This window comes from Chiloscyllium plagiosum, unplaced genomic scaffold (genome assembly GCF_037043375.1).
Source record: "Chiloscyllium plagiosum isolate Xiang-an unplaced genomic scaffold, Cpla_swu_hap1 HiC_scaffold_10, whole genome shotgun sequence".
Classification (NCBI taxonomy): Eukaryota; Metazoa; Chordata; class Chondrichthyes; order Orectolobiformes; family Hemiscylliidae; genus Chiloscyllium; species Chiloscyllium plagiosum.
This window is the reverse complement of record NW_028270148.1, coordinates 29871870-29899812: the sequence shown is the minus strand read 5'-3', so window position 1 is coordinate 29899812 and position 27943 is coordinate 29871870. Positions and strand designations below refer to the sequence as shown.

Genomic DNA, 27943 nt, shown 5'->3' with positions numbered 1-27943 from the left:
CAGTCAGGTCAGGTTCTGTGGGGTGCAGGGGTGGTGGGTGGGGGAGGCCAGGTCGGGTCCGACAGGGAGAAGGGTTTGCTGGGTTGGGTCTGGCAGGAGGAAAGGGGTGTTAGATCAAGTCCATCAGAGGAAGGGGATTTGTCAGGTTGGATCTGCCGGGGGATGAGAGTCAGGGTCAGGTCAGGCGATGGATGGAGTGGGGGCATTGTACAGTCAGGTCCAGTGGTAGAGGGTCTCTGCCAGCCTGGCAGGGAGGAGTGGGGGAAGGGAATCAGATCCTGGGTGGGGGTTGGGGTAAACAGAGAGGGGTTGGGTCCTAGGTTTGAGGCTGGGTTGTCAGGTTGGGGTCTCTGATGCTGTAAACAGTCTGAAGAAGATGTAGTTGTATTTGTGTGTGGAGGGTGAAGTTAAGTAAAGGATCAGTTTAATAGCTACTCCTGAGTTAGACTATGTATTCAATAGTCTAACTTTTTCTGAGTAACTACTTTACTTAATCAGAACCATCTAAAATCTCTGACTTAAATGGAGACTTTCAGAGGTTTCCAAGTGTAGAGGAATTACCTAGTGGCAAAGTCAATTTCATGGGCAGTTGATTTGGGGGCTGCCATGATGGGGGATTTGCAGGGTCTCCATGCCCAACTCCTATCTTCATTGACAAAACAACTGCTTGACCAACAGAAAGTCCAGGCCAATGTTTTGACATTTCTCTCCTGGACCTCAGATGCTGCCTGACCTGCTGTGCTTTTCCAGCACCACACTTTCGACTCTAACCTCCAGCATCTGCAGTCCTGACTTTCTCTCTTGTGTGTTGGATGCTATGCAGAAAGGGTGGCAAGGTGCAAAGTGACAAGTGATTATTCACCGCATCAGCCTGGAACCTGGGCTTTACTGTAAAACTAACCAGCCCCAGATATAAAAGCAAAATACTGTAGATGCTGGAGATCTGAAATAAAAAGAGTGTGGAGAAGTTCAGCAGATCTGGTAGTATCTGCAGAGAAAGAAACAAACGTTAATGTTTTGAATCCAATGTTGCTCTCTTGGAACTCAAAATTACATCCCCAGATATTGCCGGTTTCCAACAATTATGCATTTCAAGTAATCTCTTCAAATTGAGTATGTTTCTATTTGTAAAAAGGCAATACCAGACAGCTCCTGAAAAATTAAAACATTTAATTTACAAAGCACCTTCCAGCATACATAAATTAAACTAATACATGGTTTGGTATAGTCCTTTTAAAAATCACTTTTAGTTCATTAATATCAGGTTATTCAATTATGAATGCTTATTAAAAATACAATTTTTACTAGTAAAGCTGCAGTAGTTTATTACTTTTTAGTAGACCCAAGCACTATCTTTTCGTGTTGTACAGCACAGAAACAGGTCCTTCAGTCTGACCAGTCCATACTGACCATTATGCTAGCAGTGAATCAATTATACTCTGTCAAACTGCCTGATTGCACTGGTTCGATAGAGAAAGAAATGTTTACAATTATGCAGACAAGTGGAGTCTTGGAAAATCAGTGCCATTTTAAGCACACTGGCAATTGCTTCAAAAACATAATTGTACCTCATGTCATTGAAGCTTTGATGCACAGTTCTCTCTGCAGCAGCTCACTGCCTCTTCTATTTCCAGCTCCAACTCCACCTGTACAGTCCCAGTTCTACTGCCTGCCTCTATACTCCCTGCTATATTGCATTTGAGGATTGATGTACAAATTCCCATCATGATCATTGAGATCCCCTGCCTGTGGTAACAAGTCATTGACCTTCAGTTCTTTGAAGACCTACCTTGATGCTGTTTCACATTGTTAAAAAACAAAATATTGTGAATGTCAGAAATCTAAAATCATAATGACAAAACTGCTGGAAATACTCAACAGCTCTGGCAGCATCTCTCTGCATGGATGTTACTAGATGTTGTAAGTATTTCCAGGACTTACTGTTTTTATTTCATCACAGTGTTTACATGGCAGTGAAAATTGGCTCCAGGATAAAGGCAATCTGTCTCACTATACACTTATTTACACAGGCCTCCCAATGAAATTGGCCCATCTCTTATCCAACAGTGACACTCTAGTGTCTAATAGTTCCAATCATCCCTAAAGGCTTTTGTAAAGTTCCTAATTGTAGGGAACAAAAACCTTGCAAGAATGGCTTGCCGGTTTTCCTTTGCCATTCTATTAAAATGGGATGATATTCTCTGATCAATATTTTGTTAATATTGCATACAGGAAAGTCCAATGTACTAATATACACTGGTTGGAACTCTGAACCACATCACATTCACAATGTGGATTTGAAGCATTGCTCACATTCACTCAGAACAAGAGATTTTAATTGCTTGACTTCAGATGATTAAATTTGAAGGAATTGAGAGTATAGAAAGAGAGAAATCATTTCAATTCTGTTTGGGAAGAAACCATCTAAAACAAAGGGGAGAATTTTAAAATTGGAGCTGGCTCATTCAGAGTTGATGTTTGGCTACACTACTTTACACAAAGGGTGTGGTAATTAGGAAATCAGTCCCTCAAAAATCTGATGAGGCCAGTACATTTGAAGTTACAAGAGTGGGATTTTTTTATACAAACTACTAAGGGCAAAGAACCAAAGCATAATGAGTTTAATGCAGATCAATCATGTTGTAATGAAATGTCTCAACATACTTGAATTTCTAAATGTTTCCATGTTTTTTCCTGTGTTCCTAAGGTCTAATAAGGCCCCATCATTTATTTTGCATATAAAACCCAAATTTTAATTACAAAAATATTGCAGTTTTTTTTCAATGAAATGATTTACAATTTGTATAAAATTCAAGGATACTTCAACTCTACTTGCTGAACATCAATCTCTTACAGACATGGAGATGTATAGCATGGAAACAGACCCTTCAGTCCAACCCGTTCATGCCGACCAGATATCCTAGCCTAATCTAGTCCCATTTGCCAGCACTTGACCCATATCCCGCAAAGCCTTTGGATATGTCTGAAAGCCTTAATTGAAACTCTCGCTTTTGGGCTGCTTTTGCATTCTTAATCATATTCAGATCATTTTCATCAAACATCCAATTGATCAGAACAACTTCATGAATAAAATGTAGCTTTACTATCCACTGGACGAATTCTTTCACCATGAATGCTTCAGGATATAGTTCCACTTGGCTGCTAAAATCCAGCGATGTCAACTTGTAAAGACCGCCAGTTTCGTTTGTTCTCAGGGCTTCAAAAAATGCTATCCAGCCTTTGGTCGTCACCAAATTCTGTGCAAGGTCCAAGCACTGTAGGTTTTCCAGATGTCCACTGGTTACCAGGGAAGCTAAGCAAAATAAATTTTAAAATGTATAAGGTAAAGTCAGAAACCTACTGGTCATCTAAAACCAAAATAGATAATAATGACTTACACTGACTTCTGGTTCAGCAATGCCTCAATTTTAAAATTCTCCTCCTTGCTCTGAGATCCCACCATGGCCTCAGCCAATCTTTACAGCCTCCTCCTAGCACTATAACCCTTCGAGACATTGGCACTTCTCCAATTTTGGCCTCTTATAAATTCCCCATTTTAATTGCTTCACCATTCATACTGCCAAAGCACTGGAACGCCACTTACTTTAGTTAACAATTATCGTACTAGCTCTTTCAATATTTGAGGTTTTTTTGACATTGATTCATGACACACAGCAGTTTAGATCTTTAAAACTTGTAACAGGAACTTAGGTAATGCTTATTTAACTCACTCAGTATCAAAAGGTCCTTATCGTTCAGATTCCATTTCTGCAGACCTAACTTGGTCATATTGGTTAGGCTTTTGAGTTGGTTCACCAGTTTTTCAAAACAAGTATTGACGTTGGACCCAAAAGGCAGCATCAGCACCTTTAAACCCAGTACAACTGTTATCTGATCAACTGCAGGAAGAAAAGAACAGTTACGATTATGTCACAAATCTCCTATCCAGAAAAACATTTCATTCATCTTGTACATTTCAGGTATCACACCTCAAGACATCAATCTATGCAGTATTAATAATCTGCATTTTTAAAAAAAAACAGAAAGAAAGGAAATATTTTGATGATTTCCTGCTTGCTTTCATGACACAGTTTCTCTCCAATGGTTTGAGTCAGAAGTTCACAAACAGCTAAATATCTTGAAAACTTTCAGTCCGCATTTATATGGCAAAGGAGTGGAAAGTGGGACTAACTGGAGTGTTCTTCAAAGGAGACAAAACAGGTTCAATGGGCTGAATGGTCTCCTCCGGTGTAGCACTAGTCTATAATACTGTAATTCTAAAGTAGTCTCCAGTTGACCTCAAGATAAGTCTATTTTGACCACTTCCTACATGAAGAAGCTGCGCTTGGGCTTTAAACAAACAAAAGCTTTAAGCAAACTCAGTTAAACAACAAGAGCCCAGGTCTTCTGATTACCACTGCAACAGATATGACTAACAATAATCTCACTAAAGATTGCTCACTTCCCTGTAAGTAATTTTTGCAACTAGACTCCTTAATCTGACCTGTGTCCAGATCCTTCCATTGTAGGAAAGCAACAAGGAATCCACTGATTCCAAGATCAGTGTTGGTGGCCAAGGAACACTCCTTTTTAATGGCATGAGCTGCCATATTCCAGTAAGGCCTCAAAGCCACTTTAACAGCTACTGAGAGAATTAGTGTGTGTGAGAAAGTGGGTGAGGGAGTAATGTGGTTGTGGGTTAGGGGTAGGGTGCAAAGTGGATTAATGGTTAAGGTGCCAGGTGAGTAAAGGGGTAAAGTGGCAGCTGGTGAGGGTTAGGTTGCAAGTAGGTAAGGGGAAGTATGGCAGGTGGATGAGGATGAAGGGTGCCAAGTGGCAAACACATTAGCATGCCAGTCGGTGCCAGATAGCTAAGTGGATAGAGTGGCAGGTGGGTACAATGGAAGGGTGCCTGGTGGGTAAGGGGATCAGCTGCCTGGTAGATGAGGGAATCATTTGCCACGTAAGTGGGTAAGGGGGTCAGCTGTAGCTGGGTGGATAAGTGGATGAGATGTCAGATGGGTATAGAGATATTATGTCAAATGGGCTGGAGAAGATGAAAGGTGGCAGGTGAGAAGGGTGACAGGTAGGTGAGAGGGTAGCATGACAAGTAAATGGGTGGGAGGGTAAAGTGGATCAGGCATTCGGGAATGGTCAAGTCTTTGGCTTCGATGCATGGGTGTCTAGATTAGGGAAGTATCAGGTAGTGTAGTGGGTCAGTTGGTCTATTTGGGAGGAGTGGGCTGGTAGAGTTGAGTGTCTGTAATTGGACAGGAGGTGGGTGGGTGTTTAGAGCAGGACGGAGAGGACAGGGGTCAGTTGGGTTTCATGTCTACAGGAAGATTGTCCAAGATGTGGAGTGGGTAGTGTTTAGGTGCCTGTGGGGATTTGTCCAGTGGGGTTGATGTGAGTGTTCGGGTAAGTTTGTGTGACGGGGGTTGGGGGGGGGAATAGGATGTTGGTTAGAGTGATTGGGCAGAGTCAGTGTGAATGATTGGGGGGGGGGGGGGGGGCGGTCTTTGTGAGTGATTGGTGAGGGTCAGTGTGAATGATGGGAAGGATCAGTGTGAGTAATTGGGCAAAGGAGAAGGGGGAGGAGTCTGAGAGTTTAGTCCAAGAGCTAATTTTATAGTTAACTTGGAGTTTTAAACCTTCTAACATTTCCTAGCTTACTGTTAAGGTGAGTACATCAGAACTTTCCAAAACTTTCAACTCAAGAACTGGAACTTCTTTGGAGACTTCAGACCCTGTATAATTGTCCAACAGAAGTTTAAACTTCCTGGGCAATTGTTACATCATCAGGCGACATAATCTCCGAGAAGTCTGGATGTGTACCTTACAGGGTATGTCCAACCATTGATTATCTGGAGAGCTGACCATCTGGGCCATTCCTGACTTAGACTCATCAATATCACAGGCAATTAGCCACCAAATTAAAACTGTGACAAATTAATCCATCTTGGTTACCTAGTATAGTGACTGCATCAATGGCTTCCTCTTCGAGGTTATTTCCTGATAGATCAAGGACTTCCAACTTTTCCAACTTGTGCAGGTTTTGAGCTGCCAAGTAAAAGACAGAATGCAATAACAATAAACAGAATATCTTCCACAAAAGAAGAACAATTTATATTGTAGGGAGTTGTCTAAATAGCTCTCTGCTCAATTTCATTTACATTGTCTACTATCGTTAAGTCAAAGTAAATCTACAGAAAATATTGCCTTTTACTTTGCAGGTTAACACCTGGAGAATGGTCACGACCCATGCAGTGAGAATGCTGCTGTACCCAGTCAGAGTTGCCAATTTAAGGAGGGGAGGATGGTATTAAAAGATGAGGTTGAAGTGAAAGCCTCTGGAGTTCCTCTCGTCAGTCTTCTTTGAAGGGCAATACAGAAATAGGTTGGGAAATGCAATAACAGCAGATAGTGTGATATAGTGTTGATGCCAATGGACCAATTACCTTGGCAGTTGGCGGAATTTAAATTTAATAAAATCTGGAATTGAAAGCTAGTCTCAGTAATGGCAACCTTGAAACAACTACCGATTGTTGTAAAGACCCAGCTGTTTCACTGATACAGTTAGAGATGGGCAACAAATGCTGCCTTTGCTGGCGATGACCCATGTCATGAAAGGATTAAAAGTATATATAAATACCAAGTGTTCTGATGGCACTTCCAGTCAGACAGCAGCTGGCCAGTTTAATTTCATGGAGGCTGCAGATGCCACTGCTTAATTCAGTGACAAGTTGCTCGATACCATTGCCAAGTCCTGTCAGCTGGGATAGATGGAACACTGAGATATTGCTGAAGTTCTTCAGGCTTTCGGCTGGTTTTGTGTTAAGAAAAAGGAAAATACAAAGTAAAGAAGAAACAACACCTTGCAAGCAAAAGACAACTGTAAAACTGCCTGTAATTGAACAATCCCATTAAACGTTTTTCTCAATTTATTTCTACAAAAAACATTTTCAATATTAACAGCCCAACTTATAAGCCTCAGTTCTCACATTGCATGTGAATTCAGCAGGAAGAAGCTGAAGTGGTAGGTTGTGATGCTTATGTAGATGAGCCTTGTCAAAATGTTGGACATGGTAGAGCCTGCATAAACATAGAACATGGAACATTACAGCGCAGTACAGGCCCTTCGGTCCTCAATGTTGCGCCGACCTATGGAACCAATCTGAACAATATCTAACCTACACTATACCATTCTCGTCCATATTCCTATCCAATGACCATTTAAATGCCCTTAAAGTTAGCGAATTTACTACTGTTGCAGGCAGTGCATTCCATGCCTCTACTACTCTCGGAGTAAAGAAACTACCTCTGACATCTGTCCTATAACTATCACCCCTCAATTTAAAGCTATGTCCCCTCATGCTAGCCATCGCCATCCGAGGAAAAAGGCTTTCACTGTCCAACCTAGCTAATCCTCTGATAATCTTATATATCTCAATTAAGTCATCTCTCAACCTAATTAAAACAGCCTCAAGTCCCGCAGCCTTTCCTCATAAGACCTTCCTTCCATACCAGGCAACATCCTAGTAAATCTGCTCTGAACCCTTTCTGAAGCTCCCACATCCTTCCTATAATGCAGTGACCAGAACTGTGTGCAATACTACAAATGTGGCTGCACCAGAGTTTTGTATGCTGCAGCATAATCTCATGGTTCCGAAACTCAATTCTTCTACCAATAAAAGCTAACACACCGTATGCCTTCTTAACAACCCTATCAACTTGGGTGACAACTTTCAAGGATCTATATACCTGGACACAGAGATCTCTCTGCTCATCTACATGACCAAGAATCTTACCATTAGCCCAGTACTCTGCATTCCTGTTACTCCTACCAAAGTGAATCACCTCACACTTTTCCGCATTAAACTCCATTTCACACCTCTCAGCACAGCTCTGCAGCTTATCTATGTCTCTCTATAACTTACAACATCCTTCGTCACTATCCACAACTTTACTGACCTTAGTGTCATCCGCAAATTTACTAACCCATTGTTCTATGCCCTCATTTAGGTCATTTGTAAAAATGACGAACAACAGTGGCCCAAAACAGATCCTTGCGGTACCCCACTAGTAATTGACCTCTAGGATGAACATTTCCCATCAACCATCACTCTCTGTCTTCTTTCAGCTTGCCAATTTCTGATCCAAACCGCTAAATCACCCTCAATCCCATGCCTCCGTATTTTGTGCAATAGCCTACTGTAGGGAACCTTATCAAATGCCTATTGAAATCCATATACACCACATCAACTGCTTTACCCTCATCCACTTGTTTGGTTGCCTTCTCAAAGTACTCAAAAAGGTTTGTGAGGCACGACCTACTCTTCACAAAACTGTGTTGACTATCCCTAATCAACTTCTACCAATAAAAGCTAACACACCGTATGCCTTCTTAACAACCCTATCAACTTGGGTGACAACTTTCTAGATGATTATAAATCCTATCTCTTATAACCCTTTCCAACACCTTACCCACAACTGAAGTAAGGCTTGCAGGTCTATAATTTCCAGGGTTGTCTCTACTCCCCTTCTTGATCAAGGGGACAACGTTTGCTATCCTCCAGCCTTCTGCACTATTCCTGTAGACAATGACGACATAAAGATCAAAGCCAAAGGTTCGGTATCTCCTCCCTGGCTTCCCAGAGAATCCTAGGATAAATCCCAGCCGTCCCAGGGGACTTACCTATTTTTACACTTTCCAGAATTGCTAACACCTCCTCCTTGTGCACCTCAATCCCATCTAATCTAGTAGCCTGTATCTCAGTATTCTCCTCGACCACATTTTCTTTTTCTAGTGTGAATACTGACGAAAGGTATTCATTTAGCACTTCCCCTATCTTCTCTGATTCCACACATTACTTCCCACTACTGCACTTGATTGGCCCTAATCTTACTCTAGTCATTTTTGTATTCCTGATATACCTACAAAACGCCTAAGGGTTTTCCTTGATCCTATTTGCCAAAGACTTCTCATGTCCCCTCCTGGCTCTTCTTAGCTCTCTGTTTAGGTCTTTCCTGGCTACCTTGTAACCCTCAAGCACCCTAACTGAGCCTTCACATCTCATCTTAACATAAGCCTTCTTCCTCTTGACAAGAGATTCAACTTCCTTAGTAAACAACGACTCCCCCACTCGACAACTTCCTCTCTGCCTGACACTAGAAAAAGACAATGTGGTCGAGAACAGTATACTATTCCTGAGCTTCAGCATCTTTTACAGTTTAGCAAGAAGCTTCATTTAATCATTACTAAGAAGTCTGGCCTGAGGTCTGCTCAGAACCCAAAGAAACTATCCGAAAACATAATCAAACAAGAGCTGAGGCCAATGACCAACCAACCTGATCTTGGCACTGCACGGCCTGGAAAATTTCAATTCCCTGACTTGAATTGAATTGAACAATAATCCATATTGACTTTCCTGAATTTTCCCTTGAAAACAGCTGATAGCAGGTGGCAGGATTAGATTAGATTACTTACAGTGTGGAAACAGGCCCTTCGGCCCAACAAGTCCACACCGACCCGCCGAAGCGCAATCCACCCAGACCCATTCCCTTACATTTAGCCCTTCACCTAACACTACGGGCAATTTAGCATGGCCAATTCACCCAACCTGCACATCTTTGGATTGTGGGAGGAAACCGGAGCACCCGGAGGAAACCCACGCAGACACAGGGAGAATGTGCAAACTCCACACAGTCACCTGAGGTGGGAACTGAACCTGGGTCTCTGGCGCTGTGAGGCAGCAGTGCTAACCACTGTGCTGCCCACCTACAATGATGTTGCTGCTGCTTCAGTTTAGTTTGCAGTCAGATCCTAATTATTGCAATTGGAGCCCAATATGCACCTTTAAAGAAGGACCCATTGCGTTCAGGTGGGTGCCTCTTTGGTGCTTGCAAAAATGGGTTAAGACCGGAATCTGTGGAAATGCAGCCCTGGCTCAGCAGTTAAGACTGGCAATGATTTTAACTGCACATCTCAGTCGGTTTCCATCAGATCTGAAGCATAATATAATTTTATACAAGTTAGGTTCTGATGATGGGAGAAATAGATTGAAAAAGATCAGATGCTCATGGGACACAAGTAAGTGTATCACTTTAACTTTTCACAAAAGTATCAAAATGCTACCATCAGATCCACTGCCAGGAATGCATTAGAATGGAAGTTCAAGAAGTAGGTTGAATCAATGCTGACCCTATGTTGCCCATTTTACCCTATCACTGGTATCTTGCTGCTGTGATAGTCTGGGATTGTTTCCTGTGAAACTAACAAAAGGCTGAAGAATGGAATTGTGGAAGTACTTGAAATGGATACTTGATACTCAGGGAGGAGTCGGACATAACACTTGGAGCAAAGGGGAACAAAGAATATTGGGGCAAAGCAGGAACAGGCTATTGAGTTGGATGATTGGGCATGATCATGGAGCAGACTCAAGAGGGCAGACTGGCCCACTCCTGCCCCTCTCTTCTATTATTTTTCAATATCTGTCTCAAACTGATGGAATATTAAGAATGATAGAGCAGAAAATGTAGTCTGTCAAAGCAGTAAGCTAACTGGCTGAAAGCCTTGGCTTTCTTCAGTTTGATCTACATTGTGATTTCTGACTTCAGCAAAAGATCCATTGCGTTTCGCTGTTGCTCTACTGTTAGGTAGGTCTCAATGTCATCAAATCACATAGGATTTCACCACTTTATGCCGCTATCTACAGCTTTGTAGGTTGCAACTTCTATAATAAACACACCAAATCTTGTCACAACTATTCCATAGTTGAGAGTGTGGTGCTGGAAAAGCACAGCAGGTCAGGCAGCATCCGAGGAGCAGGAAAATCAACGTTTTGGGCATAATATGTCGATTCTCCTGCTCCTCGGATGCTGCCTGACCTGCTGTGCTTTTCCAGCACCACACTCTCAACTTTGACCTCCAGCTGACTGCAGTCCTCACTTTCTCCTCCACAACTATTCCATAGAAAACGATGTGCAATTAAATCACGTTGAAACATCTTTTAAGTCGCTAATGAGTTATATGTAGGAAGGAACTGCAGACATTATTTGACAATTTGAATTATTCTGTTTGATTGAGAAGAACTAACACAGGTTTAACCTGTTCTTATGCATCAGTTAGGACTTCAGTCCACAATTAATAGACTGATAAACATAATCTATTGACAAACACCACTCATGTATGCTCATTCTGAGATAGTTTGATACCAGCTGTGTACATGAATGGTGTCTCTTCCAGAGACAGACAAGATGGCCTAGGAGTGCCAACTTTAGACATTTTGAATGTTATCGTATTTGCTGACAGTTGTAATATCTAGCACATGCAAAACTGGGTCATTGTTGACTATTCTATTGTGACACATCACATTTGATTTTAAAAATAAAGTTTTGAACTGGTAAAACAGCACTAAAACTAATGGGCAGGATAACTGCAAAATATTCCATATATCATTCAAACCAATTCTATAAAAACAGTACCTATTGTTTTAATGTCACCATCATTCATTTTCACATTTTCTAGCACTAGCTTTTCAATGTTTTTCAAACAATGTATCCCATAAATGAATCCTCCTGAAAGAGAAAGTGGGAAGAAAAATATAAGAAATATTTCCAATAGTGCAGACACTTTATCTTATGCCTTTCTTACACTCAAATTGCTTATAAGCTACAATAGTTAATACTTAATATCAAAGATCATATGAATAAAATCAATTCTATCAATTACAACATTTCAGCCAACTGGTATTTACATTGTCATATACAGTATCTAGAAAGTAACTTTGCAGTTTGCAATTTGCAAACTAGATGTTCATGGATATTCTTAAGTTATTAAGGGGAAAAACATCTTGCTGTAACTGCATCCTAAACTTATTCCTATTTATGATCAGATACCTGCTGCAAGGTGCTCACACATGGATATTGGAATAGGGAAGAATGTTCAATAATTGGAATGCTTTACTGAAACAGGAACATTAAGAATAGTCACTTCTAAAGGAAGCAGAATTGCTAGTACCCTTGGATCTATACCCAGACATGCATTAGTATCAGTGCAATAATTACCTTTCTGTGGACTTACCATTTCTTTGCTCTGTTTGGAGATCAGTCAGGTACAATGTTTTTAATTGAGTCATCTTTACTATTTGTTGTTCATCTTTCTCTGTTAATGGTGTGGATTCAATCACCAGATCCTGAACATTCCGTGCACATGTACTCAGAATTTTATGAAGTTTTCCTGTAATTCCCGCACTCTTGCTTATATATAAAATTAAAGATGAAGCAGAACAACAGATTTTACCAATGCATTTGATCTCCCTTGGTTTTAATCCTGGAAAATCTCTCAAAGTGATTTGCAGTGTGTTAAAGGACTGATTCCAGGGTGTTTCATAGAAGAGTTTAATAGCAGGCTCGGGTATGAGTGCCTGAGTTACATTCTGCAGTTGATTTTCACTCTCAGTTTTCTTCATTTCATTTACACTTGAAGAAGCAGAGTTTCCAAAAAACTCAAGTTTAATTAGACTTAAAGCTCTTAAACAGATTGGCAAATGTTCAAAAAAGTAGAAGAGGTAATCTGGTATAAAATGGGAATTGATATGGAGTGTTTTGTCCTGCAGGAAAGTTTCAAACTCTGCAGCCAGGGCAGATTCAGATCGACTTTCATAGATAAATGTCAGGCCACGCTCAACAAGAGTGTTCATATTTAGGAGTTTAAGTCTCTCTACTTCCTCTGAACTTTGCATGCGGGTTTCTACATTCACACCCTCTTCGTTGTCATCAAGGAATTGCAGAAGTGTTCCATGGTCCTTAACACTTACAATGTACTTGATTACTTCAGCAGCAGCATCTTTGGATGATCCACATGTATACAGAAGTAGATTCTGGTATTTGAAGGTGATGTCTGAGATCGTCCTTATTTTCTGCAAATATATCTGCCCTTTGGAAACCTCTGTTGCTGAGCTTGATGTTATCAGTTCATGCAGCCTCCTGCCTGCAGTGTACTCCTGAAAGGATTTGTGAAAGAATCTGTAAACTGGTTTCAGTCTCTGGGCACCATACTTATTCAGGAGGCCTGCTGCCAACAGCAGCCTTTCCTCTTTCTGAGAAGACAAGTCCTCTATGGTAAAATCGAACTTGGACTTAAAGATTCCATCCAAAGCCAAGTCTCCACAATGTTTTATGCTCTCAATGATATATTCTTCTGGCAAGTCCCTGGTTTTGTATTGATTTTTATTGATCATTAGCTTGTGCAAGGTTTGGAACAGTGCTGTTTGTGTCTTTGGAATGAAGTCATCATCTCCCATCTGAATGGCACACGCGATCACTACAAAGAGTGGAGTCTTCATCATCTCCTTCATAGTACTTGATTGCTCAAGTTGAATCAATAAACTGTTGGCCAAGTATTCCTCAAGGACATTTTCAATCAGCATTTGTGCACTGCTGTAACTTAGGTCTCCTATTTTCACCAGGAGATCGGCGTAGCTTCGAACCTGACTCAGGGCCTCAGTTCGTGTTGTTAAAACCACGGAGTGCTTGTACTGAGCATTCTTTGTGAAGAGCCTAGCAGTCTCGGGGTAATCATGGGGCTTAAATTCATCAAAACCATCCAAGCAAAAGAGCACTTTTCGCTCCAGCGTCTCTATGATTTTCATGAATGTTGCATTATCCAGGCCATACGGTTCCCTAAGCAGCTGTTCACAGATGCTTTCATACAGTCCCTTCTGCATACTCCTGAGGCTAATAAAGAAAACTAATTTAAAACCATTGAGTGAGGAGTGTTTCCTGGAAGCCCAGAGAGATGCGATTCTCTTCAGAACAGTTGTTTTGCCTTTTCCAGCTTCACCTTCAATCACTGTTAAGTCTTTCAGTTCACCCAAAAGGTCCTGGAACTGTAGTTGGTCTGTTATGCGGTTGCTTGTGTTTTTTTTCCAGAACACAGCATCTGAGAACGTGGTTTCCAGATCAAAAATTATGTCTATTTCCTCACCAAGGGGATGGAACTTCTGAAAAGCTGAAGATAGATAAAGTCTCCGTAAATCTTCAGCAATCATTTCAACGTCCTTCTCTGTGTATGTTTGGACATCTTCAGAGACAAAATGGAAAAGATTAACTGAAGTTTTACTTTGTTTGCAGGCAATTGAGTACATTGTAAAATAATAAGGAGAGATTGACTTTGTTTTCTACGTGCAGTGACATTCCATATACATTAATGAAAATTGCCTCTTTCAATGTTTATAGCGAATGATTCTTGTGTTTGCTAAAAATGTTGCACTGATGAAGCTGATTTGCCCAAACTCATTTAGGATACCGGTGTATAAAGTAATTCCTTCTAAACTTTTAGATGGGCATTACAGGTAATATGGAAAAGGCTGAAGTTAGAGTTGCAAAATAGACAGGGAGGAATATTCATTTGTCAAGATCTGGGACAGGGAGAGAGGCCAGTGCAGGAAATTCTCTTGGCTCCCCTGGAAAAAAGTCAAAATAGGTGAGGAGAGTCCCTTCCCACTGGACAATGGATAAAAGGCATTATAGAAGGATGGAGTAGTCCACTGTCTCAAATGGTGTAGACACATTGAGAAAGATGATGGGTGATGCATCACAAATGCCAATTGTAACTTTGAATATGGTTATTTTACTGCTGAAGATTGGTGGGAAAGGTAGCCATGGATGTGTTAGAGAGCTGAAAGGAGGAAGGTTTTGTAATACACTGGGATGTGAGGTCAGAAGTTCGGCTCAGAGTCAAACCAAGGTTGTGAAAGCTATGGCAAATATACAGGATATGACTCAGTTAGTTGTACAAAGGAAATAGCAGGGATGAGATGTTCTAAAATTTGTCAAAATTGTTCCTAATTTTGAACATGTCAAAAAGGCCATCTCTTAATCTTCTCTGCTCCAAGGAGAAAAGTCCAATTGTTCCAATACTCCCTTGTATCTAAAATCCCTCATTTGTGGTATCATTCGAGTTAATATCCTTTGCGGTCTCTCCAGGGCTTTAACATGCTTTTTTTAAATAAAGTGTCCAGATCACACCACTCCAAATGTGATCTGGCCAATGATTTGTTGAGGTGCAGCGTGATCTCCTTGCTTTTATACTCTGTGCCTCTATTTCTAAACTCAAGGATCCACACAAGTCTTCTTAATAAGTGTCTCAATTTGCCTGACCACCTCAGAGATTTGTGCACTTCAACCCCAAGGTCTCTTTGCTCCTGCATTCCCCTCATGTTATACCATGGAACCTGTATTTTCTCTCCATGTTTCTTCTACCCAAATGCATTAACTCCGATTTCTCTGCATTGAATTTCACCTGCCAGATACCTGTCAATTTGTCAGTGTCCCTTTGAAGTCACTATTCTCCGTGGCTTAGTATCATCTGCAGGTTTTGAGATTTTGCAACCATTTTGTTGCTCACTGTCAACACTCAAGCCTTCCCTCACTTCCTTTTCCCCATTCCCCGTCTTCTCTCGTTTGCCTCCACTGGTATTTCCAAAACTATGCCCACCATGACTACTACCATCTTCCCCCATCTTACAAGGTTTGAACTTGTGCTTGGGCACTGGCTTAGACATTGGGATTACTCATCCAGTGACATTACCGATATGCTACTTTCCAAAGAAAACTAAATAATTAATAAGCATAAAAATAGAGCTGAAACTAGGGACGATAAAATTAACAATTTTTCATATAAAATATGCTCTCACTCACTTGTCCATTTCAGGTCCTCAAAGAGATACTGGTCGTAGCACTTGAGGTAGTCCAAAAATAGGTTGCAAGCAGCTGTCCCTTTGTTCTCAATGTACCCAAGAATTACCCTGGCTTTTTCCTGAGACAGCAATGTTCCCAGAATCAAATCTTTCTCTTCAGTGTTGAGAACTCCTTTGCTGTAAAGTTTATCAACCATCTGGTCGATTACCTGTCTTCCCATTCTTTGAACCAGTTCAGAACGTCTCTCTCGAATGAAATCCACTGAAAAATGATTGACAAGGATGGCACAAGGTTAGAAAGGGATACGTAAATGGTGCACTTATTTGTAGGAGGTAGAACCTATTACTTAGTAGTTATTACAGTCAAATTGTTGCTCAAGATAATGGAGGGACTTTTGTGGAGTCATGAAGACTCAGCAAAGCTTTAAAAATGACAAGCAGGGACCTAAATACAGAAATCCTGTCCCATTTCTGACAAATCTAATTTTATTGGTAGGGACGAGGGCTTGACTCACAGGAAGAAAACCTGAACTTAGCAGTGATTTGGAGGTGCCAGTGTTGGACTGGGGTGTACAAAGTTAAAAATCAGACAACACCAGGTTATAATCCAACAGGTTTATATGGATATACTTGCTTTCGGAGCGCTGCTCCTTCATCAGTTGGTCGTGGAGAATAAGATTGAAAGACATAGTATCTATAGCAAAGTTAACATTGTGATGTAACTGAAATTATATATTGAAAAAGACCTGGATTGTTTAAGTCTCTCATCTTTTAGAATGGGCTTGTTGGTTTCATGTTCTTTCATATGTAATAAACAAGCTGGATCTTTTTCAATATATAATTTCAGTTACATCACACTGTAAAATTTTGCTATAAATTCTGTGTCCTACAACCACCTAATGAAGGAACAACACTCCAAAAGCTAGTGCTTCCAAATAACCTGTTGGACTATACCCTGGTGTTGTGTAATTTTTAACTTCAAATTTAGCAGGGCTATTTAAGTTTAGTGCTGAGGCCCTTCACCCACAACGTAGGAGTATTGAGTTGATGGAATAGAGATAAATGTTTTTGAATGGCAGAAAATAGCTTTATAACTGTCACTACCTAAATCCTCTGTTCTTTAAAGTTTAAGACACTGACTGCAGCTGTGTCTAAGAGTTAAAGAGTCCGCTAGACTGCATTGATTGATAGGTCATCTGCTGTGGATTAGTAAAACAATTGGTTGTAAGGTTTCCATAGAATATTTTTATTGATAGTTCCCAAAGGCCTTATTGTTCCATTATGAATGCTTGGCAAAGTCTCAAAATCTATGATTATCTGAGCATGGAGTTATGAATTCATATTTTGACAGTTTAAATAAGCCATGAAAAATTAGTTAACAGACGTTCACCTTCTTTTAGAAAAACTTACCCATTTGAAGGAGATGTACAAACTGCTCTCTGAATGGGAATGTTCACACACTCAGGTAAACACCACTACTTAACAATGTAGGACATTAGATTGTTCGAAGTTTGTTTTTGTTCATCTTCATGTGGCTCCTGTGATCTACCTATGTATATACTGGGTAAGTGGCCATGGAGGTGAGTTGGGAGGGGCTGAGGCGCCAGGAGATGGATTGAGAATTGAGGGATTGCGAGAGGCGACATTAACAGCTTCTGAAACAACTTGGATAACTATTCAGAGAATCAGCCTGCTTCAGCCCTCAACCACACCCAGGGTTTCCTACACTCTGTTTCTGACGTCGGTGAATCCAATTCCATTCTTCTCCTAAACTGACATGCACATGCTTCAGGCTACATTGTAGGTCTAGCACATTGAAAAATGGCCACACTCAAGCTACCTGCTTTAGCCCTTGAAATGAGTTACCGATTGCACAAAAATAAACTGGATTATATATATTTTTTCTGTGTATGCATGTGTAATAGACAGTTGTGGAGTATGCTCAAATGAGATGAATGACATATTGGATGATCCAATATGCTGATAATATTTTTAGAATGGACCTTGATACAAAACGTACACTGATGAAATATCCTGTCAGGATTCACCTATTCTCTAGACAGAAGTCACAGTTATAATCCAACAGGTTTGTTTGAAATCACAAGCTGAAGGAGCACTGCTCCTTCGTCAGATTAAGTGACTTCATCAGACTTCACCTGACAAAGGAGCAGCATTCCAAAAGTTTGTGATTTCAAATAAATCTGTTGGACTATAACCTGGTGTCGTGTGACTTCTGATCTTGTCTACCCCAGTCCAACACCCGCACCTCCACATCATACCGTCTGAAGTGTTAGAGCGGAGAATCGCATAAAGCTGAACCTTTAAGATGTAAGAGCAGAAGTAGGCCATTCAGCCCATCAAGTCTGCTCTGACATTCAGTGAGGTCATGTCTGATCTGATTATCCTCTGCACCACTTTCCTGCCTTTTCCCTACAACTCTCGATTCCTTTACTGATTAAAATCTGTCTACTTCCAACTTAACAACCCAGCCTCAACAGCCCTCTGCCCTAAAGAATTCCATAGATTCACTGCTTTTTGAGAAAATAAAGTTCCTCCTCATCTCTATTTTTAATAGGTGATCCCTTATTCTGAGATTCTGCCATCTGGTCCTTTACTCTCCCACTGGAAAGATGGAATCCCACCCAAATCAGATATAAAGGAGGTACTCTGAATCTAAAAAGGCATAGGAGTCCGACAGCCCTCATTACTATATTAAAGGGAGTTCAGTGCCTTACTAACCTGATTGCTTTATGCTTCTTCAGAAGCACTCCAACCCACATTATGTTTTGCCTTTCATCTACAGTAAGGCATTAATGGGAAGCAACACAAAATATGGTCTCCTAATTCTGGGATCTTCTGAGAAGACGATTGTGGACATAAAGAGCGATGATCACAGAGCTGAAAAAATGGATGTCCTTACAGCTAATGTCAGAATGATACATTGCATACAAGTACTTACTGGTCTCTCTTAGTCACTGAAGACCTATTGATAAGTTGATGATGTCATGACAGAAGAGCTGTATCTGAAAAATAAGACAATATGTAAGCTTGAAAGTATCACAACGCAACTGATTCTTAACCAACTATCAAATGCATTGGAATGTTTAATTCTTGAATTATAATGTTGGAGTTTCAGAATCTTCATCAGTCCTAACAACAAACTCCACTAGGCTCTAGAGATAGCTCAGTTGGTAAATGCACTGTTAAGTCATAATGGAAACAAGAAGAATTATTTATATTTGCATTAATATAGTGCTTTTATTGTAGTAAAATCTTCTAAGATAAACAAAAGTAACACAGAGCGATATAAGGACATATTATGCAACCTGCACAAAATCTTTCATAAAATAAAATTCCATAAAATTTCCATTACCAAATTAAAGTATTTGATGACTGTCTTTTTTCTTTCCAATAGAATAAAGCTGTTCTGTATTTGAAACTTTATATAAGCATTGTATGTCTATAACCAATAACCTCAGTTACTCAGAAAACTATCAGGTTTTACAAAGATTTTGAGTTCCGTGAAAGTGGTTATGGGACCATTGGCTTTTAAAATAAAATTTTTAAAAAACGGTACTAGCCCAGCCCCCCAAAAACAATTACATTTATTTCCTTGATCATATAAGCAATCTGCTTTTCAACATCGCAGTGGTTTTGAAATTATGCATTTCCACTTCTGCGTATGTTTTTCCACTTCCTGTGCAAACTGCAGTTCAAGGTTCTGCAAAACTTCACTTTTTTTCTTCAAATGGTGCCTTACTGCATTGGATTTGGCACGCAGAGTTAGGTCACTGGTACATTATGCAACTTCTGTTTTATCATCTATGGTATATTGTAATATCTGTGTGATTTGAAGCTTTTTTTGAACAATGCACTTCCCTCGCCAACTACTTCGTATTTTTCTCCTTTTACTTGGCAGCTTCTTCTTTCATGTGGGCTTCCTATTGCTGGCTTGCATTACCAGCTATGTTCAAAACTCTCTAGTGGCTATTACATTGCAGATAATATAGTTCTTAGTCACTTTCAATCTATGTTTTTTGAGAATGTTCACTCCACTGATGCCTGGCAACGTGGTATGGAAAAGAACAAATCTATTGCAGATCATAAATGCTAGTATTTTTTACTCTCCTTTCAATGCAAAGTAGAAGATGTCCTGTCAGCATGCCTGCTGAAAGGTACAAATTGAGTGGCCCTGCCTCACTTCTGTAGTTGCCCACTGGCTGCAGGAACTCCTTAAAGATCATGTCATAATGATGAACATCGACATGGCTGGCATCCATAGGCAACTTCAAACATGTTAAATGCAGTGGCTGAAATGCAAGCAGGGACAGGATTTAACCCAGTTGGTGTGTGGACCTGAGGATAATAGTTGGGTGAATACTTGTTCCCCAGTAATATCTTACATATGCTTATGAGGGATTGCCTAACCTTCCTGCTTAAACTGTAGTATATCTCTGTGACTCAATTTTTTTTCTGTCTTTTCATAGAAGATAACAAGCTCTTGACATCAAATCCCATTTCCACTTTTGAGATTTTTGTGAGGCCGTTCTTCTTCATGACATTGATTCTGTTCAGTGTTACAGCTGTATTTGTATCAGGAAATATATTCTCTTTCATGATGTCCTCCGGTTCTTCCTTACTTTGGAAGAGAAGTGGACTCGTTGGGACATCAATCCGATACATTAAAGGGCCCGAATTCACTTGTGACAGAGATGAAAAATTTTCCCTTTCCTTATAACAGTGGATCCTTTCATACTTTGTGTGCTGAGATAGATATATATTTAATTGGTAAGGGTGAGAATGATCGAATTAGCCGTGATCTAGTTGAACAGTAGAGCAGATTCAATGGGTTGAATGGCCTGCTTATGCTCTTGCATCTTATGGTCTTGGTTTCTTCACACACTGGTTCATACTCCTTCATATTTGGTTTGGTAATTCCCCCATTTTTGGCGGCCTCACCATACTTGCTGTATGACCACTGATATTTCAAAACGCCTCTGCCTATATTATGAAAGGAATTCTAATGAATTTGTGATTGGTTGATTGTCTTCAGCCTGACAGGAAATTCTTCAAACTGACTGCAGATGCTGTGGAAAATCTCTTCCAATTGTCAACCAGAAGCAAGATGCCCAGAATCCATTATGCACGATATGTATGTGCTGCAAGTGCCTACTTTTAAGAATTTCTCTACCTTCTGTTTCTTCACATCTACACAAAAGAGTCATGAAGTTAGAAGTTATAAAAGTGAATCAGAAAATAATTAATAAAGGCTAACAATTGATAAAATTCACAAACACCTTAACTTTTGAGTGTTAAGTCAGGGTACCATCCATGTTGATCAACAAAGTTTCAGTGGGTTCCCTGTTTAATATCAGAGCAAGTGAGTTTTGACTACAGACATGCAGCATCATTTCAGACACCATCTCCTGCACCAGGTATTAGTTCCGCTATGTGTAACCTTCACTTGGAGGTCGCCACTGATGATGTTACCTAGCCAGGTAATGAAACGTCTGGATATCAAACCTACAGCTCAGCGAAGAAGGGCTTATGCCCGAAACGTCGATTCTCCTGTTCCTTTGATGCTGCCTGACCTGCTGCGCTTTTCCAGCAATACATTTTTAAGCTACAGCTCAGCGAGCAAACTTACACTCTATGTGTAACCTTGTTTACCACTCTTTGATTCTGAAGAAAGCATATGCTTAATTCTCCAATGAGCCTTCCATCTTCACAAAAATCAGCAACTGAAACCAACATATGAGCACATCTCTTTCACACGACACAAACAAGAGAGAAGAGACTGGCGAATCTAGCCTTTGACTGTTGTTTGGAAATCTCAAAGACAGCTCATTGGAGATGGCTACAGGTGGGTTCAGTCAAATGGAGAAGGAAACCTTGTACTAAATTAACAGACATTGTGAAATAAAGCAAACAGTTACAGGGTTGCAAACATTGGAAAAACATTGAAAAGGTAGATACTTGACCCACAGTCAGAAAATTCATATAAAATCATATAAAGTCTTTGTAAAAGTCCATGCCTCGTCAATGGCTTTGTACACATTTTCAGAAAAAAACTCCAAAGTTTACATTTACAAAGTTCATGACTTTCCCAGGTTTTACAATATTGACAGGCACCCTGCACACAGTCTAGTGAAACAGTCTGTAAACTTCCACATTTAATTATTGGTCTCTATTCCGTTAGCTGATCTCAATCAATGTGGCAACAGAGGGTCTGAAAACAGGAGATAGCAAACTTGTGTAAAACACTGGGAGAGAAGGACAGAGATGCATTGGATGTGAACAATCTGAGTTAACTAAGATATTATAAATAAATTCTGCATTTGAACAAGAGTTAGGATCACTTTCTTCAGTGTTGTGTTGCAAAAATGCATGAAAGCCACCAATAAGTGCTGATGATGGGCATACTTGGCCCTTAGAAATAGTCAGGTGTATAGGCAGGATTCTGAAATGTGGTTAGGAATATAGGTAAAGTAATAAGTCATTCAGAACCTCAAGCCTGTTCTGCCATTCAATTGGAACAAGGGTGATCTTTATCTGAACTCTATTTGCCTTAACTCTGCAATCCTTAATAGCCCTATCAAAGAACCATCAATTTCATTTCAGGGATTTTCAATTGACCAAGCTTCAAAAGCATTTTTTTCAATGGGGAAGGAGAACCAGAATTTTATTACCCTTTGTGTGACAAAATGCTTTCTGATATCATCAATCAATACCCAAAGTCAAATTTTAAGCTAATGACCAATGTTCCAGACTTTGCATCACAGTCAATAGTTTGTCTCTATCCTTAATCAAATCCTTTAATCACCTTAAAATCTTAATTAGATCACTTCATAACCTTCTATGATACAATACAGTACAGCACAGGAACAGGTCCTTCGACCCACCAAGCCTGTACCAATTCCTATTCCTTATTTAGACTTGTTATTTATTGCCCATATATGGTTTCTATCCCTCTTTACACTTCCAGTTCATGTGTTTATTAAGATACGTCTTAAACATAGCTAACATGCCTCCTTCCACCACCTCCACTAGCAATGAATTCCAGGTAGCCACCACCCTCTGTGTGAAGAATCGTTCCCTCTATTTCTCCCCTAAACATTCTTCCTCTCCCCTTGAATCTGTCCCCTCTTGTAGTTGACCCTTCTGCCCTGGGAAAAAGCCTCTGACTGTACACCTGATCTATTGTAAATCTGCGTCAGGTCGCCCCACAGCCTCTGTTATACCAGTGAAAACCTCTCCTCATAACTGAAACCCTCCAGACCAGGGAACATCCTGGTAAACCTTCTCGGCACTCTCTCCAAAGTATCCACAACCTTCTGATAGTGTAGCAACCAGAACTGTATGAAAAATTCCAAATGTAACCAAACTAAAATTTTGTACAGCTGTAACTTAACTTGCCAACTTTGATATTCAATACCCCGTACGATGAAGGCAAGTGTGCTATATGCCTTCTTGATCACCTGATCCACCAATGTTGCCACTTTCTATTTCAAGGAAGTGCGTGTTTATTTAATTGATCCATGTAATTCACTCGCTTTAGCACACTAGAATGCCTTAGATTGAAAACACTCTAAGATATGGAATGGAAATGAATTGAAACTTAGGTGGTGTAGCTCATGATCACTAACAGTTTGAACACTGATCTCATGATGTTGCTTTCTATTCACATATGGTGCTGTATCAATTAAAGGGCCTCTTATACCTTGCTGAGCTCCATCAATGATACCCTGGGAAAGTTAGCCAACCAGAATACTGCCACATGTTGTGAATTCAAGTCCATGGCATGTAGGTCCACTTTCAAACAATGCATATGACACACACTTTGGGCAGCAGATTTGGATTCATTGTTGATAACTAGCTTTCTTGTTCAACATCCCATTCTCCATTTTCTCTAATTAGCAACTCATCCAAAATTGACTCCCAAAAATGTATCCCTCATCAAGTCCTACTGACCCTCCTAACCCCTCTGGCCAATTGTGGCCTCAATGGTCTAAGTCAGAATTCTTTAAAGTGTCTTCATTGCTTTCTGCCCGCTCATGTTTGAAAGCTCATTCATCCTACCTCAGGAGAAATTCCAGGATTGGCAGAATTGATATTTTACGATGATAAAGAGTCTTCTTGTCAATATTGCTGACAGCAATCTATGTCAGAGTTCGTAGCAGCCACAACCCCAGAGAATGAAATCCCTGCGATAGCCTTGGTTCGTGGGTGCTCAACATTGACCCAATGATCGCGTGCTAATTGTGGCATTGCTGATGATCTATGATTAAGACTTCCCTGTTTACAAAATAGAGGCTGTTTTGGAGGCCTTGAGCACCTCAGGCTGACTGCACTCTTTGTGGGGTCTGGACCAAGTTGATGTCCTCTGCAGCTGGATATAAGGTCAGTACTGAGCATCTTTAACCTGTTAAACAATTGTTTTATCATTGCCTTGGCTCCCACAACAGAAATTAAAGGTTGATGCTTGGAAGATATTAGTCTAAATATTAGGACTCTGCAATGGAACACTGGAGATCCTAAAACTGGAAACTGCCTCTTCAAGGAGATCTGGAAAGGCATAAAAGAGTTCCTCATGTCAGCTGAAAATTTTGGAGAGACATCTTCAATGCCTAGATAACTAACTTAACTGCCAACCAGCTGACCTTTGGAGAGACTAAATCTAGAATCAAAAGAATCCCTACAGTGTGGAAACAGGCCCTTCGACCCAACAAGTCCACACCAACCCCCCCAGAGTAACCCACTCAAACCCATTCCCCTACCCTAATATAATAAACCACTGACTAATGCACCTAACCTACACATCCCTGAACACTATGGGCAATTAAGCATGGCCAATTCACCTGACCTGCACATCTTTGGATTGTGGGAGGAAACCAGAGCAAACCCATCCAGACGTGGGGAGAACGTGCAAACCCCATACAGTCGCCCGAGGTTCGAATTGAACCCAAGTCTCTGGCACTGGTGCTAACTGCTGAGCCACCACGCTGCCCCATGGTACTTTTCTGCATATCTGTAGAGTTGCTGCGGAACTAAAAACAGCTTGACACTAATATAGTGCCATTGACCGTCAAATGTCTGAAGGCATTTCACAGGAGTATTATCAAAGAGAATTTGACCCTGAACCATGTGAGGGGATATACAATCAGACAACCAAAAACAAAGCAGCTGTAAAGATGAAAGCAAGATGGAGAACTGAAGAAAGTGATGGATGGAATTCAGAGCATAAAGCCCTGGCACTGAATCCACAGTCACTAATGGTGGAGGACTTAAAATCAGCGACATGCAGGAGGCTAGAATTAGACAGCAATGATATTTCGGAGGTTTGTAGTGCTGAATGGCAGCATTTTCCTATGAGGAGAGATTGTGGAAACTGGGCCTACATTCTTCAGAAGTTCCAAGATTGAGAGATGATCTAATTGAAATCTGCAAAGTTCTGACAGAATGCCGGAGAGGACACATGCAACACGGATGTTTCCCCTAGATGGGGAAAGTGGGTTCTAAAACCAGAGGGAACTGGCTCAGAATGAAAAGAAAACCTTTGAAGACTGAGATGAGGAGGCCAGTGAATCTCTGGAATTCTCATTCCCAGGGGGCTGTGCACACTCAATAGTTGGCTCAGTTCAAGGCAGCAATTGGTAATTTTTAGATACTAATGATATCAAAGGATATTTGCATAGCCACTGGAAAATGGCTTAGAGGTTCTAGCCAGGATCTAGAATGGTGGAGCAGGGCTGAATGGTCTACTCCTGTTCCAATATTTCAACAACCGGAAATCTCTGCAGCACAGCAGTTAGCACTGCAGCCTCATAGTGCCAGGGACTTGGTTCAATTCCAGCCTCAGATGACTATCTGTGGCAAGGTTGCATAATCGCCCTGTGTCTGCGTGTGTTTCCTCCCACAATCCAAAGGTGTGCAGGTTAGGTGAATTAACTAGGCTAATTTGCTCATAGTTGCTCAGGAATGTTTAGGTTAGATGCGATGATTTGGAGATGCTGGGGTGGACAAAGTTAAAAATCACACAACACCAGACTATTGTCCAACAGCTTTATTTGGAAGCACTAGCTTTTGGAGCACTGCCTAGTGAAAGCTAGTGCTTCCAAATAAACCTGTTGGACTATAACCTGGTGTTGTATAATTTTTAATTAGGTTAGGTGCATTAGTCAGGGGAAATGTAGAGTGATAGGATAAGGTAATGAATCTGAGTAGGATGTTCTGTGGCGGGTCGGTGGATTCGTTGGGCCAAATGGCCTGCTTCCACACATTCGGGATTCTATGATTGAAACTTTTAGATTAGATTAGATTAGATTAGATTACTTACTGTGTGGAAACAGGCCCTTCAGCCCAACAAGTCCACACCCCCCGCCGAAGCGCAACCCACCCATACCCCTACATTTATCTCTTACCTAACACTACGGGCAATTTTCGTGGCCAATTCACCTAACCTGCACATCTTTTGGACTGTGGGAGGAAACCGGAGCATCCGGAGGAAACCCACGCAGACACGGGGAGAACGTGCAAACTCCACACGGTCAGTCAGTCGCCTGAGGCGGGAATTGAAGCCGGGTCTCCGGCGCTGTGAGGCAGCAGTGCTAGCCACCGTGCCGCCCTTTAACTTGGTTAATATTTGTAGGCAATTGCAAGTGAGGTGAACGCTGACAACCCAAGCTCATAGGAAAATCTGGCCATAAATTCACATGAATGAATAAATAAATATGGCACTGAGCCTGCTAGAGCACCCTTCCCACAGAATTTTCGTGAAGGTCCCACCTTGAGGACACTGCTGTTTTATATCCAGCTTTTCAGAATTGGAAACAGGGCCGGCCGACTGATTTCTGTGAGGGGTGGGGGGTGGGATGGGGGTGGGGTGGGGTGGGGGGTGGGATGGGGGTGGGGGGTGGGATGGGGTCATGGGGGGGGTGGGGGGGGGTGGGATGGGGGTGGGGGTTGGGGGGAGGGATGGGGGGGGAGATGGGGGGGTGGGGGGAGGGAGATGGGGGGGAGGAGATGGGGGGGGAGATGGGGGGGGGGGGGAGATGGGGGGGGGGGGGGAGATGGGGGGGGGGGGGAGATGGGGGGGGGGAGGAGAGTGGAGAGGAGGTCTACTCTGCACAACAGTCCCTGAAGGCGACAAATCCAACTGCATTGTTGGACAAGGGAGAGAGAGGAAAAACAAAGCGGGAGCCTCTCGGCAGTGTGCCGACTTTAAGCAAGCGAGAAACAAAACGCGGCGGTAAACCTCGAGCACTCGGGAAGAGTTTGGGTTACTTAATGAGCTTCAGTGTGATTCAGGAAAGTTTGTGGGGGTCAAGCAAACAGGAAGTGACTGAAGGAGAATGTTCTCACCTTATGACCTGTTCATTCCCGCGGAGTTGGCAGCCAGGGTCTGTCCCTTTTCAATGTGCAGCCGATGTGCTCACCCCGTCCAATCTCTATCTCTCCCTTCTCCGCTCCTTCAAGTCAGATCAGAAAGATCCTTTCCTCTGCGTGCACGTGACCAGAAATAGTTTGGAAGCCACCAAGAGAGCGTTACACAGGGAAGTGTACAAGTTACAAACATAAAAGTTACAACTTGCAGACCCTCATTCTTTCTAAAAGCATTAAGTGTTGTATCTGCATCGCTGTAGGTTCGGTGCAGCATTGGAACAGTTGGCCTTTATCGAATTTCGTGTTGATGTGGAGATGCAATTGTTGGTCTGCGGTGAACAAGGTCAGAAGTCACAAGACAACAGGTTATAGTCCAACAGGTTTATTTGAAATCGCAAGCTTTCGAAGCACTGCTGCTTCACCTGACGAGGGAGCAGAGCTCCGAAAAGTTGTGATTTCAAATAAACCTGTTGGACCATAACCTGATGTCGTGTGCCTTCTGAATTTCGTATTGGATTATGTCAGAGCAATAAAGGTTATATCAGGACCAGTGTTTGAAAGCACCAGGATCGGTACTGGATTATTTTAGGTCGAAACTGGATTTTATCATTTCTGAGGAAGAGTCACTGGACCCGAAACGTTCATTCGGGTAAACGTTCTCTCCAAAGATGTTGCCAGACCTGCTGAGCTTTTCCAGCAATTTCTGATTTGGTTTCTGATTTACAACATCCGCAGTTCTTTCTTTTTTTTATTTTATCAGCGTTGGGTTTTACGAGGGTTGGTGCCGACTATTTCAGGATCTGTGCTAATTATGTTAGGTTCTCTGTTGAATTATATCAGCATCTGTTCTGAATTACATC

At 41.3% G+C, this 27943-nt stretch overlaps 1 protein-coding gene across 1 annotated transcript; it reads right to left on the bottom strand.

The window, feature by feature from the left end:
• Window positions 1–1150: 1150 nt before the first annotated feature.
• On the bottom strand, window positions 1151–27409 carry LOC122552706 (NLR family CARD domain-containing protein 4-like). The gene is made up of 9 exons (XM_043695593.2): window positions 27063–27409; window positions 18661–18724; window positions 15703–15963; window positions 12083–14083; window positions 11485–11577; window positions 6653–6823; window positions 5968–6060; window positions 3732–3899; window positions 1151–3313 (listed from the first exon to the last, which is right to left on the bottom strand). Coding segments are annotated over exons 2-9 (3171 nt in total). The 5' UTR covers window positions 18662–18724; window positions 27063–27409; the 3' UTR covers window positions 1151–2930.
• Between the last annotated feature and the right edge of the window lie 534 nt (window positions 27410–27943).